Source organism: Mycteria americana, chromosome 3 (assembly GCF_035582795.1).
Source record: "Mycteria americana isolate JAX WOST 10 ecotype Jacksonville Zoo and Gardens chromosome 3, USCA_MyAme_1.0, whole genome shotgun sequence".
Taxonomy (NCBI): domain Eukaryota; kingdom Metazoa; phylum Chordata; class Aves; order Ciconiiformes; family Ciconiidae; genus Mycteria; species Mycteria americana.
The window spans coordinates 82,689,382-82,708,691 of NC_134367.1; the positions used below are offsets into that span (position 1 = coordinate 82,689,382).

Sequence of the window (19,310 nt, forward strand, 5' to 3'; positions counted from 1 at the left end):
CTTACAGGCTCAAATGTGCTTAATTTACCACAGCTTATTAAATTACCATCAGCTGAGCTACAGTAAGTCCAGGGCTTGCTCTTAACCTAGAGTGAACGCAAAGCAACAAGGCTCAGCTTAGATCAAAAAGGTCTCAGATAGGTCTTGGTACTTAGCATTTGTCACAAGCTAAAAATGCACCCTGAGAGCGACCACAGCTCAGATGACTAAGTGTAATTGCTTAATGACAGTAAATCGACCAGAGCTCTAAGTAGTCAGTCTTCCTGATTATCATGAGATCACAGGATAATTCAGTTGGGAAGGAAATTCAATAGGTCAGACCGAATTGCCCAGGGCTGGACTCAAGAGCAAAACCAATCAAGCGAAGAGATACAAACTTTCAAATTTTTTACTGTATTTCCACAGTTTTGCACAGTAGCCTACCACACAGCTGTGTAACATTCACAAATTTATTCAATAATAAAATGTAAAATAACAAGGTACAAAAATAAGCACTTTAACTGCTTTAATTCTGCTTACCATGTAAATGAAAGCAGGAGTTATAACCCTCACTGGCTTTTACACCAGACTATCACTTCCACAGAAAAGCACCACGATGTGCCAAAGCCTGAAGCCTGACATCTGCTGCCAGACTGCAGCAAGCTCCCCGCAAGTTCACCGGGGGCCAGCACAGGTGCAGCAGTTCTGCCATTTGTGGCACACAGCAGGACCAGACCTCACAGCACATCCTCCCTCCCTGTTCCCCTTTTCCCCATTATGAAGGCTGGCATCTAGAGACAGATGCAATCCACATTTAGAGGACCCTCTTCAGATTTGATCTTACCAGTCATCCCAAACCAAACAGCAACTGAGGATTTTCTGAGTACTGCAAGATCAATTCCTAACTGATTGTGCAGCACCGGGTGGGATTCATCACGCAGTATACTTTTCCTCCCCCTGTTTTTTTGCTTTGTGGTAGTGGTTGTAATCATTATACAGATCCTTAAAGACCTCCCTTACACCTGCTGGTAGTGACGCATTTAAGAACTTGATGTCCCGTTCAATGCAAAGGTCAAGGATGTGATATATCCCTTCTGTGAGATGTTTCTTCACAGCTGGGTGCAAAGTCACCTACGAGAAGAACAAAACTGCATTAAACTTGAAGACAAAAAGGCAAGAAAACACCCTTTCCACAGTCAGTATACATTAAATGCTGACAACACGTTATCCCATGCATCAGACCATCTGGAACAGCCCATTAGATAAAATCCAAGGTTTTGACTTGTGCAATATTTTCCTGATTTTTGCAAACATGTTTCGCAGAACAAGCATGCCCCTTGCAATAAAATGCACAAGAGTGCTACAATACACATTGCTGTGGAAGTAAAGACACTGATCATCTTGGAATCATATGAAAACTCTCCAGCAGAAAAACCATAATTAAAAAAAACTAAAATACTTGCCCTGGATTACACATTTCAGTAGATTCTGTATGTCTTATATTAGCTGTATGCTACTAAGTCTTGGTTTCAAATGAGCACTTCCTTTAGGCTACTCTATCATTTATACTGGGTAGTCAATCAATTTTAACTTACCACTTAACAACTTGATATTTATCTAGCAATTTATACTTGAGGATTTCAATGTATAAGCCTTAATAAAAGAAGCCTTCAAAAAGCTCAGGAGATGTGCATTTCCTTGACCTATTTTAACATCAAGAATCAGGTACCTTGCCTGAAGTCATGCAGAAAGTTGAAGGAATACAACGAATGACTCAGGACTCCCATGCCCTGCTCCTGCCATTATAACCCCTGCTCAACCCCACAACCAGCAGAACGGACACTACAACCAGGAACATCAGTGCTGACTCTGGAGTCCTCCGGTGCTCCAGGCTAACTGAAATTTGTCCTGGGCTCACAATCACTTGCTAAATACTTCACTGCCTGAGGCGGTGCTGGCCTCTGGCATAATCACATTATTTTTGCCGCAGAACCATGTCTTTTCTTTGCTGAATCCCAAAATTAGCTTTATGCCTCCAGACCTAAGCCTCTGTACTCCAGGCCTAATGAAAACTACATAAAAAGCTGTCATTAAAATTCAGATTTCTTTCTTCCTGAAGCAACTAATAAACTTTCCACTAATGAAGTGCACTCCTAATCACTGTGACAGGCTCCTGCTCTTTCTGCCCTAAATGTAAGACAGCTAATATATTTTATTAGGCCTGCTGACATAGCTGGGAAAAACATAGAGCGGGCATTAAGGCACATAAGCCTTTCTTTGGATCTGTGGCCCTGATGAGTTTGCATGTCCAAAAGTTTGCCATTTTTCCCCTCTATGGCAGTTGATCTATTGGCTGGTTTATAACAGATGTTGTTTCTCCCTACACCATGCACTAAAATAACAGAACAGTTGAGCACCCCAATTCCCAGTGAATGCACCAGGCTGGCCTCTCCCTTCCTAGGACAGAGAAACGACTGCATAGAACGAGGACAGGAAAACCCACAGCTATTGACAAGATGGACCAGATGTCTCATTTGGGACAAGCAGATACCTCAGAGCTGCAGTTAATGGAACTGCATCCCTTATATCACAAATTAATCTGGACCCATGCCTTATTTGGGTCATTCTTGCTTTGCAGTGCAGTTTCCTAATAAACACCCTCCCATAACACTATGGGAAGCAGAACCAAAGATTTAAACAGCTGCCACTACTGGCTGGCAGTTAGTTACACTTGTAAGTGTTTTATGGTCTATATAGTTAGCACAACCAATTTGTCAAGCGTTACAGAGCTCTTGATGTGAGACATTAAATGTGTGAAGATGTATTTCACTATTGCCGAATTAAGCAACAGCTCATAGACAACAAGGGAAAAGCACTGTCAACAGTATGAAAGAGGCTATAGATGCCACCCACTCCAGCACGGAATCTTTCTAGATTAACACAAAATAATTCACAAGGATATTTTATTTCCTGGTCTAAAGAGGAAGCACTGAGGGAACTGTTACACGACTACTTTAGAAGTAAGTGACTGTTTAGGCCAGTAGCTTTCATCAGTTTTAGTTTGCAGACCTTTAAAAGGGTTCCAGTAAGTGTGCAGATGCCCACATAAAGTTTTAAATCTAACGACATGTTTTTCTCAGTTACCTTTGACGGACCCCCAGGATCTTCAGATCACAGGCTGAAAGCCACTGATGAGGTCTCAGAAGAGATGAATGGTTAAAGGAGTTTTTCTCTCCCTCTGCAGAGCAACATGAAAGATGTGTATGTGCCCCCTTAAGACAGGCATGCTGAGGCCTCCCCTTCCTCCAATATCCATCCATTTTCACCAGTCTAATGAGCAAATAAATCATCACCTACTTGTGATCTATCTATTCTGTCAGACAGAAAACACCCCTTTGTCACAGTGTCTGGTGGCTCACTGCATCGATTCCCCTTTCCACGCCCAAAGGTTCCATGCATACATTACTGATCCGTAGTTTCAGCTGTCATCCATCACCTTCCATTTCCCAGTGATAAGTACTGCATAAAACTTTCCTAGAAGTCTCATGAGACTTTGTACAATGCTAACACTGAGTAAGTGTCCTTTTAACTTGGAAAGGTCATTTGACAATTCAAGTCAGACTTTCTGAGTAAAGGCTCTACATTTAGCGATGAACAGATTTCAGAGTTCAGAGATAGTTAAATAGAGCAGAAGTAATCTTAACAGTAACTTGTCCCTAGTATTTGCTGAACTACTGTTTACTATGCAAACAATAACCAACTTACCAGGAACACTAAATAACATGGCTAAAAACTGACATATCCCATTGTTTTGCTCCCAAACCTTGTAAAAAGCTGGGCAATAGAGAAGGCAGCTAGGTTTAAGCTACGTAACAACCTCCGTGGTTAGTTACATTGGTTACACCATAATCCTTCAAAAACATAGCACCAGTTAGGATATTTTTGTGGTAAGAGAGCCTAAAATCAAAGACTAAAACTCCTCTTTGTATTTCAGCCGATGCCCAGGCCTGAGCCACAGCTAATCAATTTGCAGGTACTTGCAACACAAGCAGCATTTAAACCCTGGTGAAATCTAAATCCATTAGGCTGAAAAGAATGACAATTTCAACTTAGGTCTGGATGTGAGAACCTACTGACCTGGCTCTGGCATTCGTAATAGTAGCAGTAGTTGTTTTCAGCGAGGATGGGGATGATATCTTTAGTATGGAAGGAGAATTACGGAAAAGCTAACAATTCTCCAGCTTAGTAACATTTTCTCCATTCACTTACTCATTTAGACCACACTAAAAGACATTTTGCAGGAGAATTTTTCTCCATTACTTTGCCAGATGGGGCACTAACTGCTATCAATCCTTGCCAACTGAGACTAGCTGGGAGAAGAACCTAACTACCACATGAAGAAAACACAACACCCAACATGACAGAAAAGCAAAGCAGTTCTATAAATAGGCATTGCATTGTTTTGCCTTAAAAAAACAACAGCCCACACCTTTAGAAAGTTTTCAGGAGCTGGGTAAGAAAGATTCTCAGGAACTCCTGCTCAAAATAACAGAAAGTCTGGATCAAACCTGTATCCCCATGAGGCACAGCAACTTTTATAACTTCACAGATTTTACAAAACTTAACACAACTGCCTTTGGAACAGGGACTCCAAAGCCAGCACAATACCATGGCACTTTCAAGATGGATGAGAACATGTTACCTTCTGCAATTCAGTCACATACTGAGCCACAATGAAAGCAGAAAACACAGTAAAGTCCTCCATTTCTGCAGCGATATGAGTATACATCCGTTCCACCAAGTGTGCACACTTCAGTATAACTTCAAACTCATCTGTGTTGCCTAAAACAGAAAGTGAGTTGCAGTCTGGCATTTAAGGCTTAAAAACACTAGGAAAAAAACAAAGAATCACCCAGTCTTCCATATAATTCTTGAACTACATGAAGCCAACACCAGCTTGCCCATTTTATCTTCTTTTCTTATCAAGCCACAGCTGAGACGCCCCCCACACCTCCACAACACACCATATGCATCTCTTCCAGTGGTTATTTTGTAAGAGCACACTGATTCCCACTCCACATGCACTGCAAGGCAAAAAGTATTTGTTATATATGCTGAAGTGGTAAAAGCAGCAACTATGGTCCCTTCCCTGATTCAGTCGCAAGTAGCACTGTGGAGGAGAGAACAAGGAGACTAGAAAATTACATTCTCTACCTACAGAAAATCAGAAGACATCTCTTAGAAACAGCATAGTAGGAAAGCTTTCTGATGAGATTCATTAAATGGAATACAGCAGCAGAAGCCACAGCACTGGAGATATTTAAAGTGAGACTGCAGAGACCACCTGAGAATTTACCCTTTCAGTAGGCAGTGAATGAAGAGAACTAACACAAACAAGGGAGAAGGGAAATCTAGAAATTACTTTCATGTTATCTGTTATGAAAATAAAACAATCCTGCAAAGATAAACAGCATGCTTTTAAATTTTATGACACCATGTACCCATAAGCTTCCTGCGACCTTGCCTTACGTAAACATATTACAGAAGCTAGCAAATTCTCAACGTTTGACACCAGTTTAACATACCTTTTCCTCTAGCCTTGAGCCTTTGTTAGTATATTCCTACATGATGCATACATACACTTACGTTTGCCTGCAGTTGTGGGCAACACATCAGCTGAGATAAATCTGAACATGGAAAAAGCTGTAGGACATCAGTGGAAAGCTGGGATACAAGCAGTTGCAGGCCATGAAGTCAACTTGTCTCAAAAAGTCACCACTATTAATGACAGAGTATTTGTGTCCTGACCAGCATAAAGCACAGAAGGATTACCTTAATCACGGTGAACATCTTCAACTTGGCTACTTTGACAATGCAAATTCTTTAACAACTTCCAGTAATAAGTCTTTTTTTTTTCTTCCTTTTGAGATATTTAACTACACTAATTCCAAATCCTTGACCATACAGATCATATCATCTAATCCCAATTGATGCTTCAGATATGTGTAATGTTCTGGCTTTACGCTTAGCACAGAATGGTGACAATTCAGGTCTGTAGTAAACAGTTCCAGTCTCAAGAAGCTCCATTTAGTAGGATCTATTTGGGGCTATAACTCAGGCATATTAGCATGTACCACCAGAGTTCACAGCCACCATGCTTTCTGGCACAGAGATTGATAGGAAGAGCAGAAACTGGGCACAGCAAGCCTTACCAGTTCCTGTCTACTTGCCAGCCAGTCAGTGAAGAATACCTTATTCACCTAAAGCAGTGCTGTCTGGATGCAGCTCCACAGGATGCAGCTCCAGTTATCTTCGTAAGCCCATGATACTACAAAGCTCATCCTCAATTTTACATAAAGGACAGATAGGGCTAACGGTTTCAATGCCACAGCCAGGCTTTGAGGACTTTGCTTCTGGTGTCAGACTGCCCTGTTCTGCAACTCCTCTTCTAGAATATACAAAATTACAGTGTATATATATAGTGCAAAAGTGGAAAAGATATGGTACCTCTGTCTCCTTTCTGACGTCCTTCATGCATGACAGAAACAACCAGACGATGGAAACTGTTCAGAAAAGATGGTGCTGCTTTCAACAGCACCTGCAAAGACATGAAATAAAAACATCTGAGATTATGTAGTAAAGGGACTGGAGAGGGTAGAGATACATCACCCCATAGTCTGAGGGAAATCAGTTCCTGTGAAGAAAACTATATAGCTTATACAGCTGTCAGGAACAGAGACTATCTTTTCATTCTGCGTCCATATAATATCCAGCACATGAGAATCCTGGAGCAGGACTGCAGTCCTGGCCATATTCAAATATAAATAACAAGTAAACATCATATTAGAGTTACTCCATCTTTCCAAAACTGCATTTGATTTAGTACCCTAATGTCTAGGGAATTTGTTCTTGCTGGTAGAGAACCTGTGTAGCCAGACAGATCCACAGAATGCAGGGTCCAGTAACACTACAGATCACTGTGTGAAAACAGCCTGGATAGGCAGCTTTCTACCATAGGGTTTCTGTAAGGGCATTTTAGCAATGCATACTGCCTTGCCTTTAGAATTTGCCATTTCCCAATCTTTAACTTTCTTCACTCTCAGTCCTAATACAAATGCATGAAGCCCCTTTCCTTTTTTCTTCCACCTCTGCCTACATATTCCATGTAGGAGTATCTCCAACCCTGTGCAAGTCCTGGCACATCTTCAATTTCCCATGCCAGAAGGCCAACAAGAACACCAGGATGGTACAATGTTTGAAGATGACCAACTTCTAACATGTCTAAGCCCTGTTTTCAAAGGACTGCAGAATCTTGATCTCCAGTGAGAATGAGGGCCTAGAGCCTGAGCCATTTGTGCTTCTAGAAATCAATCATTAAAAAAGGGAAAGTTTTATTCTAATCTAGCATCAGATGTTGACAAGCAATCTGCTACCAAAGACCAACAATGCAGGCATAAAACAAAGCAGGAGAGCAACTGAAATGATGTGATTTTGAAATTCCAAGCCTTTTCAATGACAAGCGGTACAAAGCACTTTCATACTATCAGGACAAATTATTTCAAAACCACTATTAAAAAAAAATTTTTCATCACTGGCCTCTGTGTTGGTTCTTTCTACCTTTTTCCCCTCTTCCTGCCCCTCACAGATATACCTTTGGATGACACTGCACAACAGAGAAGAGCACTTCGTGGACTCCCAGAAAGACACCGCGATAGTCTTCTGTCTTCAGATGATCCAGAGGGACTGTTAGGAGAATGCTGAATGCCAATGCCACATGGTGCGGATTCAAGAGAACCCCTTCTCCTTGCCTTAGCAGAGCTGCTACAGTCTCTAGAATAGGTACCACTATGGTGGAAATCAGTGACTGGTCTGGACAGGCCTCTTTGGTTTGCATCTACAAGAAGACACGAAACAGATAAGGAGGAGTGCATTGGCCACCTATCACTAGCATTCGCACACCAGAGAACCATAATGCTCTGACTTGAGTCAACGGAACTAGACTGGTGCAAGCTGGACTGTCAGGGAGACTCCTGCATTTTAGCCATTTTCATGCAACTGCACCCTGGGTGAGGATGCATGTGATGCATTTCAAGCAAGCACTGCTGTGAGTGTGGAACTGTAACTACTCCCCAGTCCCCCGACAACTAGCACCTCTTTGCACCTCCTCACATGAATGCATTGATGCAGTTCTCTCCTTTACAAGCACGCAGACCTACCAAAAAAGGGCAGAAATTGCATGGTCATGATTCCCAGGCATTGCAGAGCCAACCTCTGACAAATTCTGGTCTAGAGACACCGTCACCATGAGAGAAGAAAAACCTACATCACTAGGTTTGTATGCTGTACAAATGAAGGACAGGAAACCTGAGTTTGGTTACTTTCAGTTAAGTTTCCCATTCATAAATTCAGTGAATTTATATTATTATTTTTTCAATATGAGCACTTTTTTCTTTTTGTTTTGCTGCTGTTGGCTTCTGCTGTGACATGTGGACAGGAGAAAGGACAGGAGGCTCAGACTCTCTTCTCTGCAGCCTAAAAAGTTTCTCCCAAGCTCCAGATTACATAGTGCAGTCCCAGAAAATTACTGGTAATAAGAAATGGATGACCTACATACTGCACTCACAGGAGGAGATTTACTTGAGGAAGGAGGAGAGAAAGGGTCTAGACAAAAAAGTGCAGGTGAATCTGGTATGGATTTTTCTAGTATCCACAATTTTTTTGTTCCTGTATGCCTCTGTGCATGTTAGATGTAACCATTACAGACTCCAACAAATAAAAGGGATAGGTAATGAAGTTACAATAATGAGATACTTACAGCTAAAGCTGTGATTATCTGTGGGCTGGCAAACCAGAAAGCTTTCTCTTTGTCTCCACTTAATGGGCAGCTGAGCAACAATTTGGTTAGCGTAACAGCTGACAATACTTCCTGCAGAAAGCAGATTGATGATCAGTCACGGGTACAAGATGCACTGGCTCCTTTCAAGTACAGAAGAGCTCTTTCAAGGGCAGTGGCAGTTTTGAGCACTACCAGAGCCTTGACACATGAAAGTCCTCCCACCAACAGATCTCTTTGGAAATTGTGAAGTAAGCAGCAGCTCAACAAAATTCAATATGCTGAGCAGCACTGGCCCAAATGTACTGCATGCCACATTTATTTTAGAATCAATTTACTGTACAAAAAGGCTTATGTGATTTTTAAGAAAGGAAAGCCTTCTCCTTCAACTGCCACTAGATAACAGAGGAAAGCAGGGGGAATACAGGGACACCAGTACACTATATGCTAAGAATGCTGCATTTGGCAGCAGGGGTTTTTTTACTTGGTGGCTGTTACAACAGACTGATAAAAGAAACATATTACAAGCTATACTCAGGTGGCAGGAATTATATGCATAGTACAGGAATTCCAGATACACTTTCAAAAAGACATATCAAGAATTGATGCAGCACATCCATGTCTATTTCTGACAAATAAGACAGAGCCAGATAAACCCCCAAGTTTAATCCAAGTTTCATTCTCAAGTCACTGAGCTTTCTATGGAGGGTACAGCTGGCTTTTTTGCCAAAAGTGTTCCATATGTCACCACTGCTGCTTAAGCTGCTCTGCAGAAAGGCATCGTATTTAAAAAGCTACTGAGTGGTATCTGGTTATTACAGAGTAAAAGTCGTTATAGAGACAAATAGCAAAAGCACAGGTGAAGTTCTGGTTTTACCTAAAAATGCCAGCATTTCTAAAAGTGCCTTTAACCCTGTTAGAAGAGCCACAGACAAACAGTGGTTAAACTCACTGACTGCTAGTATCTTGTGCAAGAGCTCTAACTGGCAAGTAGAAAAAAAATCTCAGCATGGCCTGTAACATCACAGCTGTGTGATTTCTGTTGACAATACGTGGAATTAAGACTGCTGAGTCCTTAAACTGGACAGAAAGTTTTTCCAGTAGGTTTCCACAATCTTTCCCCTTTCTCAATTTATATCCATAACATATCTCAGCACAGTCACCAAGCCTTTAACTGTGTAAATTTGACCTGACCACTGAACATAAAGCAGGAAGAGGAAAAAAATATTTACCAGATGTCATTCAGCCAACAACATTTTTTCAAGATACAGAAAACCGAAGAAAGAAGTTGACAATAAACTAAGCTCATGCCTTACTTTAGCCTTCTGTTGCCAAACATTCCTCATTTCAAGTCCCTGCAGCACCAGCCTCATTATGGTATAAAACTCCTCAGCAGAGCAGTTTCTCAGCAGCTGGACAAGCACCTCTGTCAGCTCCATCTCCATACTTTGGATCACCTGGGTTGTGACTGCAGGACCTGCATATTCAAGAGACACAAGCATGTCTTAATCAATTCCCAAGACAGGGACTTCCACAGGTAAGAACAGGGCGAATCGAACCTTAAAACAGCTCTGTGGCTACCGTTTTAACACTCAAATGTACAGAGGGCCCCACGCTTTCCCTTTACCTCACCCCCCACTAGAGCAATGTATTTCCTACCCTAGGGTTCACAGAGCAGCCATCACACCAATAAAAAGCCTTCAATAGTATGGAAATACTACAACAAAGCATGTGCACAAGCCAAGGGAGTAGGCTAAACAAGCCACAGGACTTTACTACAAATGCTGGCCACAGAGCCATCACAAGTCACAAAAGCATTAAGCTGACAAAGTTTAGGTCTCTGGTGATCTTAAGTCACACTCCCCACTTACGCAATTATTACTACGCAGACAGTCCAGGACTAGCTTATATCTTAATTGATTCTGAAGGCTTGTTTTTTAGTTCCACAAATATCCACAGGATCTGTGGCAATGCTGAAAGTCGTCATCAACAGGAATCCATATTTCATCTTACTGAATACTTTACTTATTCACCAGAAATTCTTACAGCTTTTTACAGTAATTAATTATGTCTCCAGGCTAAAGCACTTTACCAATCTTAGACTAGTAAAGTCAGGCACAGGATGACAGAGAGAAAAGTCAGCAGAAAAATTATAGCAATTGACACGTCCTCATGGTCCCTAGTTGTAGTGCAAAATCCCTGCTCTCAGTGCCCTTACTGAACCCCACAACGCCGAAGGATCAAAATGCAGGCCAGGGAAGAGACAGACTAAGCCTGTATCTATGTGTAAGTTCTAGCTCAAACTCAACTGCGCAAATTCAAGATCAGATTTTCTATGCCGAGCTGTGCTCTGTTCTTAACTACCTAATGCCAATATAAACACTGAGATCATGACTGTAGTACACTGTTGGAGCAGTAGCCTCCAATGTGAGGTGCGCACACCGCAGGGTGCGCACAAGACAATCCACTGGGGTGTGGGAATTATAAATAAAATATCTTTAATACATAAAATAAAATGTAAAAATAGTGTTTATTTTGTCTTTATCTCATGCTTTTTAAACTTTTTTTTGTGTATGCTCTGTAATGTACGTAGTATACTAGTAGAGTAGCACATGCATATAATTTATAAATAAACATATATTGAGGCTGCATGCTCAACTTATTTTTTTTTACTGATAGGTGTGCACAATCAAAAATGTTTGGAGACCACCGCACTATAGCATGTTAGTAGTAAGTTTGACAAATTGCAACTGTTTGGAGAAGTCAAAGAGAACAATTATGTCTATGCTGTGTTTAGTTCATCTTGCATTCCGAACCAGACAATATAAAGGAGCCATTAGGTCACACAGCTGGCAAGAGAGGTTCTTCATGTCATTTCTAGCCCTGGCTCTTTATTTCATAGGGATAAAGGGACTGATCTGCCAATCTCCTACAGACTTTATCAGAATTACAGGTGTTCAGCATCCTTAACAGTCAGGTGATTTCCACTGTTTTATAACCTTGCCTATCAGACAGAAAAATAGATGAGTATTTTACTGTAAAGTCCTCCGAGATCCTCAATAAGATGTATCAGATCTGACCTGATGCACATCAGCTCCTTCAGTGGTGCCTACTATACCAACTACAAGAGTAGAAGGACACTGAACCTTCAGCGCTACATCCACAAGTATTACCACATTCCACTTACTATCAAAATGCTCTACAGGGATGAGTAACTGAGGACCTCAACTCTATTAAGATGTCTGCATCTTCCTGGAGAACATCAGTACCAAATTAGATGGTGGCTGTGGTCCAGGTACCACAACACTGCCTCCTTCAAAATTTTCCTGTTATGCATTTATAAAAGGATAGCGTACGGCTTTAACACAAGTAAACAGATACAGACTTTTCAAAAAGCTGTATGTTTTGCTCAATGGTTTTTAACTCGTCCCTGCGCTGCAAAATTAGCAAAGGAAGTGGAGAAAGGGAGTTTTCATACCAGTGAGAAGCTTTTTTATAGCAAAAACAACCGTGACTGCAGTTTCGTTTCCAGGGTACAGCTCCGGCACTGAGCAGAAGACCGCTAGGAACTGCAATGCAGACTGAAGGAACTGCAGATTACCTCCTGCGCAGGGCAGCTCTCTCAGTATCTGAGAGTAAAACTTTTGGTACAGTTTAATACGGGGTTGCTCCAAAAACCCACTGGGCTCCTTCTGCCAGCCCTTCTTGACAGCATGGCTCAGATCTGCTTTGAGAAGAGTAGTGACAGATGGTATGAATGCTACAGGCAAAGGTTGGTTTTGGGTGTTACTCTGAAGACCGTGTTCAACAGTTCTGACCATCTGCAGAACTACTGGCTCCAGCAGAGCAGACAGTACATCCGCAGACTGCAGCTTCTTTTCCGGCAGCTGCTGAAGGTAGAGCGTGACGACACGACACAGTGTGGTAAATGCCATGAGCAGTAACTGCCCAGCTGCGGGATTCCAGTTTTTCCAGCCTTTGCTTTTGGCTGCACCAACGTCTGGCTTGCAGCTCACCAGGAAAGACATGAACTTTTCTAAGTTGAGCCTCGCACTTTGCCTTCTTTCAATAATCATCTGAAGAAAGTTTTCCAAAAAGGCTTGGACTTCCTGGAGATACTGTGCCCAAACAGGAACAGTCAAAACATCAGTGAAGAGTTTGCTAGCTGTGAGCTGGGAGGTCATGACAGCCTCAAGAACATCACTGGCATGAAACACCTTAAAAACAGAGTTGGCATTCCTGCCAGCTTGCAGGCACCTCAGGAGGTGGAAGCAGGTACTTAAAAACTTCAGCAATAACAGATTGCTGCAAGACACACTAGCCCTGGTATTGGCTAGCAGGGACAACAGCACCAAAAAACACCGGGTACAGTCAGAGGGAAGAAGGCTATCTAGTTTCAGAAGAGAAGCAATTTCTAGCAAACCCAAGGAGCTTTCCAGCTGACTTTCTTTCAGGATGACAGAGCAGCCATTTTTTGCTAACAATACTATACACTGGGCAACTTTCTCCAATGTTTTCCAAGACAAGCTGAGCTCATCCTTCAGCAGTTTGTTTTCTGACGGTGCTTCCAACGGGTCAACAGGTCTGCAAGGAGCCAGGGTTTCTTCATGCCAAGGGATACTACCTGCAGACAGCTGTTGAAGTGGCAGATCTACTGAATCCCTGGCAGCAGAGGGCAGCACCCTAGCAAACTGATGAATAAGACTGGTCAGAAAAGCACAATGCAGGACCTTCATTTCTGGTAGAAAGGAGCTATGCATCAAACCAAGAGATATCTTTTCAATGCTGATGGAAGGCTCCGGGTCTGTGTCAGCTTCCTGAGCTTTGGACAATACTAACGTCTCTAGAAGCACATTTGCAATATACTCCACATCTTTCAGGGAAATATAAGGCAACAGGATAGTCAGGTTGGAGATGACGAGGTGCCAGTGGGCCGTGGGGTAGGTGAGATCACTTATCGCACTGATATCTCCATCCCATGGTTCAGGTTCTCCCCTGCTCATGCTGGATCTCCCAGACTCCAGGATGAAAGCTGCAGCATGCTGCAAGGCCTGTAGGTCAGCTTTAGTCTGCATTAAGATCATCTTCATTTTCTGAAGTGTGAGCAGTTCTAAGCAATATTTACTGGTGGAGGCAAAACTATTTGCAAGTTCCGTGACTCTCTCCCAGCACTGCTCCTCCACACCAGGGAGGAAAGTTGAAATGCCCCCATGCCTTGCAGCAGGTGCAGTAACAGCACCAGCAATTTCAGCTGCTGGAGAGACATATTTACTGCAGCTAACACCAAACAAAGTGTCTACTTCAACCCACGTGTAAACAAGGAGGAGAGCAGAGTCACTGGCCTTTCTTAGCCAAAGCTCTGACTTCTCTTCCTCTCTTCTAGGAGCCTGCAGCAACTCCATCAGTGGCTGAATTATTCCTTTCTGCATCTTTGCCAGCAGACTCTGAGTGCGAAGAACCACAGGGGACGGAGTGACATCATCTAGGCTCCTCATGTTGAACAGAAAAGCATGCAGCACCGAGCTCACTGACAGCAGCTTCAAGGCCATGTCAGCTGACCCTTCAACAGCAGGAACGATAAGGGTCTGGCATTTCTCCACAAAGAGACACAAAATGTCCAGAATCTGGTTGGGTGGCAGTTCAAGGAGGCACTCACGAAGCTTTACTGTCAGGCCAGCGGAGAAGACAGGCAGCCTCAGTTCATCAGCAGCTGGCTGGCAAATGACTGTCAGCACCTCCTCAAAGAGCCGTGGAAACTGTCGCAGCTTGGAGTAAGTCTGAAACATGGTGCTGATGAGAGCCTCCTGGGGCTTCTTCGTACGTGGCTCAGAGACCTTGGCATCAATCCAAGCCGAGGCCACTAAGTCATCCAAGTCCGGCTCTACTATAAGGTGGTTTAATGACATCAGGAGTTTAAGACACCTGAACCAAGCAGGGATGGAAGCTTGGGAGTGACTCATCAACATCTGCGCTAGCTTGCGGTAAAACCCAAACTGTATCTCCTTGTGCCGGATACGGTCACTGGCAACATTATAGATATCACTGCTAAGCACCAAGTTCAGAAGCTGTTCCAAAGCAAGCAGCTCTGTGCTCCAGTCCGCAGGAGAGAGCATATCCTCCCTCACGCCCTGCTGTAGGCCAGAGAGCCTGAGACAGCCAAAAAGCCTGCTGAGCATGTGGAAACACAAAAGGTGGTTTTCTGCCTTACAGTACGAGTCCAGAAAGAGCTTATATAGCAGGGACACCGAACCAGCCACAACAGCTCCATGGAGGGTAGATTCACAAAAGCCACTGCCCAGCTTGGTCTGCACTGTGTTGACTGGTAGCAAAAGACTTTTCAAAGCTCCTTTCTTCTTCTCCTGGAGTTCCTGTTCTGGCAGCAGCTCCTCTTTGTAGGATGAGAAAAGCTCAGGCTGGAATAATCCAGCCTGCAGCAAAGTTTCTACTTGGTTTCGGATTTCCCTGCTCAGGTACTGACGCACGTGGTTGTCATCTGCTTGCGTCCAGCTCCTCACAGTCAGCAAGTGCCTCAGAAGCAGACACGGCTGGAGCAAGTGACCTGTCACTTGCCCAAACACACGATTTGGGTTGGTTTGCTGCCTCTGGATCAGGAGGTACTGAGCGAAGGTAAGTTGGAGGACACTGAACACCTGGGAGCCCACAGTGTCATCAGAAGCCAGCTGCTGACATGCCAGCTTGGACAGCTTGCTCAGGAGATCAACCAAGAGCTCACACTTTGCTGTGTAAATGATGGAGAGTGAAGGAGTAGAAAGAATGCCACTGGAGCAACTCAGCACCGTGCCAATGTTTTGCTGTGTTTTTTGAGAACAGGCCTCTGATAATCTTTCATTTATGACCTGAAGATTGGGGGGGAAAAAAACAAACAAACAAACAAATGCACCGTCAATTTTGCACACAAAGATAAAGCTCATCATAATGAACCAACACCACCTTCTGCAAGCTCTGGCTGCAAGAAGGAAGCAACAGGGACCTGGCAACAGCTGCTGCCAGGCCTCTCGTATTGTGGGTCTCAAACTAGAAGCTCCTCTGGCCAGAACAGTGTCCCTGCATTTGTTTGCACCACAGGATGAGTGAGGAAGCCCTCCTTCAGTATGCGTGCTACCCGCAACAGCATAAGACTATCCATACTTGATCCTAACAGCTGATCCTGCAGAAAGGGAGTAAGGGTAATTCCCTCCCTTCTTGCAAGGTCCCCAAAACCATGCTCCACACAAACAACAAAAAACCACACACAACACACTTCCTACCTTTGATCCAGGAAGTTTATTCAGTTAAGAATGTCCACAACTAAATATCATCTTCATATTTTAAAAAGAGCCAGTTTCCTGTGCTGATATCTGGAATGTGAAGGACTGTTCTCTCTCCTCTTTGAGGGATACACAGTTCTAAAGAATTAACGTTTACTTGAACTTGCATTTCCCTTCTTTTTCTCAAACTTTGTGTTGATTTCCCTATGGTTTTCTCCTTTGATCCCCATTTTATTTGCTCCCTTTTCTCACCTCCAGATAATCTTGTCAGCAAACAAATTCAGTAACAATTTACAAATCTCCCTCTATTCCAGAGTTAAAAACATCATCTGTCTCCTTACACCTTGTAGTGGACAGTTCACCACCTCAGCTCAAGCCCCACTGGACTAAAACAGATCCTCAAATTCTTTCCACTGGACCCTCTACCACTGGACCCTCTACCACTTCTGTCCTTGGTATTAAGGATACTCTGGCCTGTACCTCTCACCTAATCTTCAGCCAGACAGGTTTTCACATCGAGACCACATTTAAATTTGGCACACTTTCTGCGTAACATCTCTGAAGCACAGATTCCATCCAACCAATTCTCTGTACTTCACAAATCAATTTCTGCAGGTAAAGACAGTCTTCTCCTGCTTCCTTGCAACCAGATCACAACTAAAAGGGTCATTTTTCCAGCCATTTTAATTGCCTTTGCAGCCATCCACTAATTCTGCTATCTCTGTAACCAGGAAGCTGAATAATAAGTTACACTTTCTGGTTCAGTTCTAAACTGTAACTGAAGTCTCTCCCATTCACTTTCAGCTGAGGCTAAAATAATGATATGATTAAGGTCAATAATGATTTGGAGCTACCACTGCTCAGAGTCATCACAAGAAGCTGCAGGTTCTGCTGAACAGCACATCACACTGCACAAGTACTCAAGCCAAACACACTGATGAGCCTCACAGTGAGGGAAAATCTCTCTCTCTAAGACTCCCAGGCAAAATGGCAATATAAGCAGTAAATAATACAGAATAGCAACATATGGAACTGAGCATCTACTTACCTGTTGAAATACTTACACCAGTTCACTCTCTGATAGTTTGAAAAAGTTAAAGACAGAGAGGAAGATTAACTTTGAGGTTATTATTAGAATGCTCTGCCATTTTCAGCCTTAGTGCTGCACAAACACAAATTTTATTGCAGAACATAAACAGAGAAAATTTTATCAGAGGTCCTAAAAGCCATCAGATTAATTATTATATATTTCATGTAACACCCTACACTGTGAGGAAGAGTCACGTACTGTAGAAGATACACACTGCTATCCAGCATGTTATAAAATATCCACAGTTTTAGTTACCTGTGCAATTGAAAAACTGAGACCGATTGTCTTCCCACTCTTTAAGAGATTCTTTAGTCTTCTACTATGGATAATGTTGTCTAGATACGTCCAGAGTTTCTCAACAACTTCATCCTCCAGTTCGGATTTCTTATTGTAGTATGAAACCAATGCATGGCTTACCCAATCGAGTAATACCTATTAACAAAAGGGAAGAGGAGTAATCTTCAATATCCCCCACACGAAAACATGACAGAAGTAGTACCTCTTCACAATTACAGCTCGTGTGCCTTGAGAACTGCTCTACATCCCAGCAGAACAAGCTCTAAATGAGCAGAGAAGTCCACCCTTGTAGATTTTAACCAAGATCTAAATTCCTAAGAGCTTTCATTCTAAATCCAATGTTGGCTCTGTGCTCTGCTGTACCCTCCCAAGACAGCTTTCAGGAGTCAACAACCTAAGGCTCTTTCATCAGAGTATAATTCTGACAGTCGATACTGATTAGCAAACATAGCCTTTTAAATCAAAACGTAAAGAATCAGATGGTTTTCACCTTCTGACAACTGGTATTCCTTTCACATCCTCCTCTTGGTATGTTTAAATTTACTACCTAGAAATTCAGGCCTAGGCTTATCGATTTCAAAATAAAATGATGGTGTATGGCTAGGTTTAATAGTCTAAGTAACCGAGATAACAGGAACTCAAAACACTGATCTCAGACGGTGCAGACGTTAGACTCCACAAGACTACTAGCCCGGAGGAGCAGCACAAGGCATCCCTCAGTCGGGGAAACACCGAACAGATCTTCAGGAAACAGGGTCAAAACAAAAGACTTGAGGGGAGAGGGTGGGTTCCAAGCATCTTCCAAGGAGAAGCCCATGAATCCAGAGTGCACTCTTTCCACACGTGCACAAATTTAGAGCAGTGGGAAACACGCGTGTAGCTACAGTCAGTCCTCCCACCCTGAAATTCTTGTTCTTAACTATGACCAGATGCATCAGACTTTAGAGCATCCCGTATAGGATATAATATACAATGCTAATGACAGGTCTGAAGACAATGGTTTCTCACCTATCCGGGAGACAGAACACACACACTACCCTCCCTAGAAGAAAGACTCTTTCTTCCTGCCATAATGCAGACCTTTCTGCTGAAGCTACTTGAAAGATGATGTTATGAAAACATTTCATACAAGCACACAGAAGTCAAGAGCCACCCACAATTCACCGTCAGAGCCATATTTGCACTACCACCTAGGCTCAAAACCTTAAGCAACTAGATCTGGATTTTATGAATCAATTCATCCTCAGCAGCAATTAATTACCGGGAATTTTTTTTCTTTCGCTGTTTACCATTAAAAAGTACTTACTTGCTCTTTATTAGGAAGAACGCACTGGTGAGAAATCCACGCAAAATGGGCTAGTTTGAGTTTGTCTTCCCAAGAAGTCTTGGCGCTTTTCAGCTTCAGGTAAATCCCAGAGTAGATCGCTGCCATGGGGACGGCACACGGGCCTCCAAAGGCGAAGAGGCACGACTGAAAGCAACGCCAAAGAGAAGGCAGTAGGAGGGGAAGCGGCCACGCACCCACCGCTCAGGGCCTAACCGCCCCCCGCCCGCCTCCCCCTCCGCGGGGCACACCAGGCCCCGCACACCCCCGCTCCCCAGTCCTCCCCCGCGCCCAGCTCCCCCAGCCCCCCTCGCCTTCCCCCCTCGCCGGGATCTCGCCCCCACACACACGCCCGGTACCGCCCGGGCCCCACCGTCCCGCCGGGCCCACGCCGCACGCTCCGCCCGCCCTCCCCGCTGACCTCTGTCCCCGACAGGCCGCGCCAGCCGATCGCCGATCGCGGGAGGCGGTGCGGGGGGGCTGGCGCCCATTGGCGGCCGCAGGGCGCCTGCGCGCGGG

The 19,310-nt window shown here is 43.5% G+C and overlaps 1 protein-coding gene across 1 annotated transcript; it reads right to left on the reverse strand.

The window, feature by feature from the left end:
• Nucleotides 1-383: 383 nt before the first annotated feature.
• URB2 (URB2 ribosome biogenesis homolog) lies at nt 384-19,265 on the reverse strand. Its single transcript, XM_075495862.1, has 10 exons — nt 19,165-19,265; nt 18,774-18,938; nt 17,426-17,602; nt 12,291-15,669; nt 10,129-10,289; nt 8,795-8,905; nt 7,631-7,873; nt 6,487-6,577; nt 4,682-4,821; nt 384-1,110 (listed from the first exon to the last, which is right to left on the reverse strand). The coding sequence occupies exons 2-10, from the start codon at nt 18,897-18,899 to the stop codon at nt 913-915; spliced, it is 4,626 nt and encodes a 1,541-aa protein (XP_075351977.1). The 5' UTR covers nt 18,900-18,938; nt 19,165-19,265; the 3' UTR covers nt 384-912.
• Nucleotides 19,266-19,310: the final 45 nt, after the last annotated feature.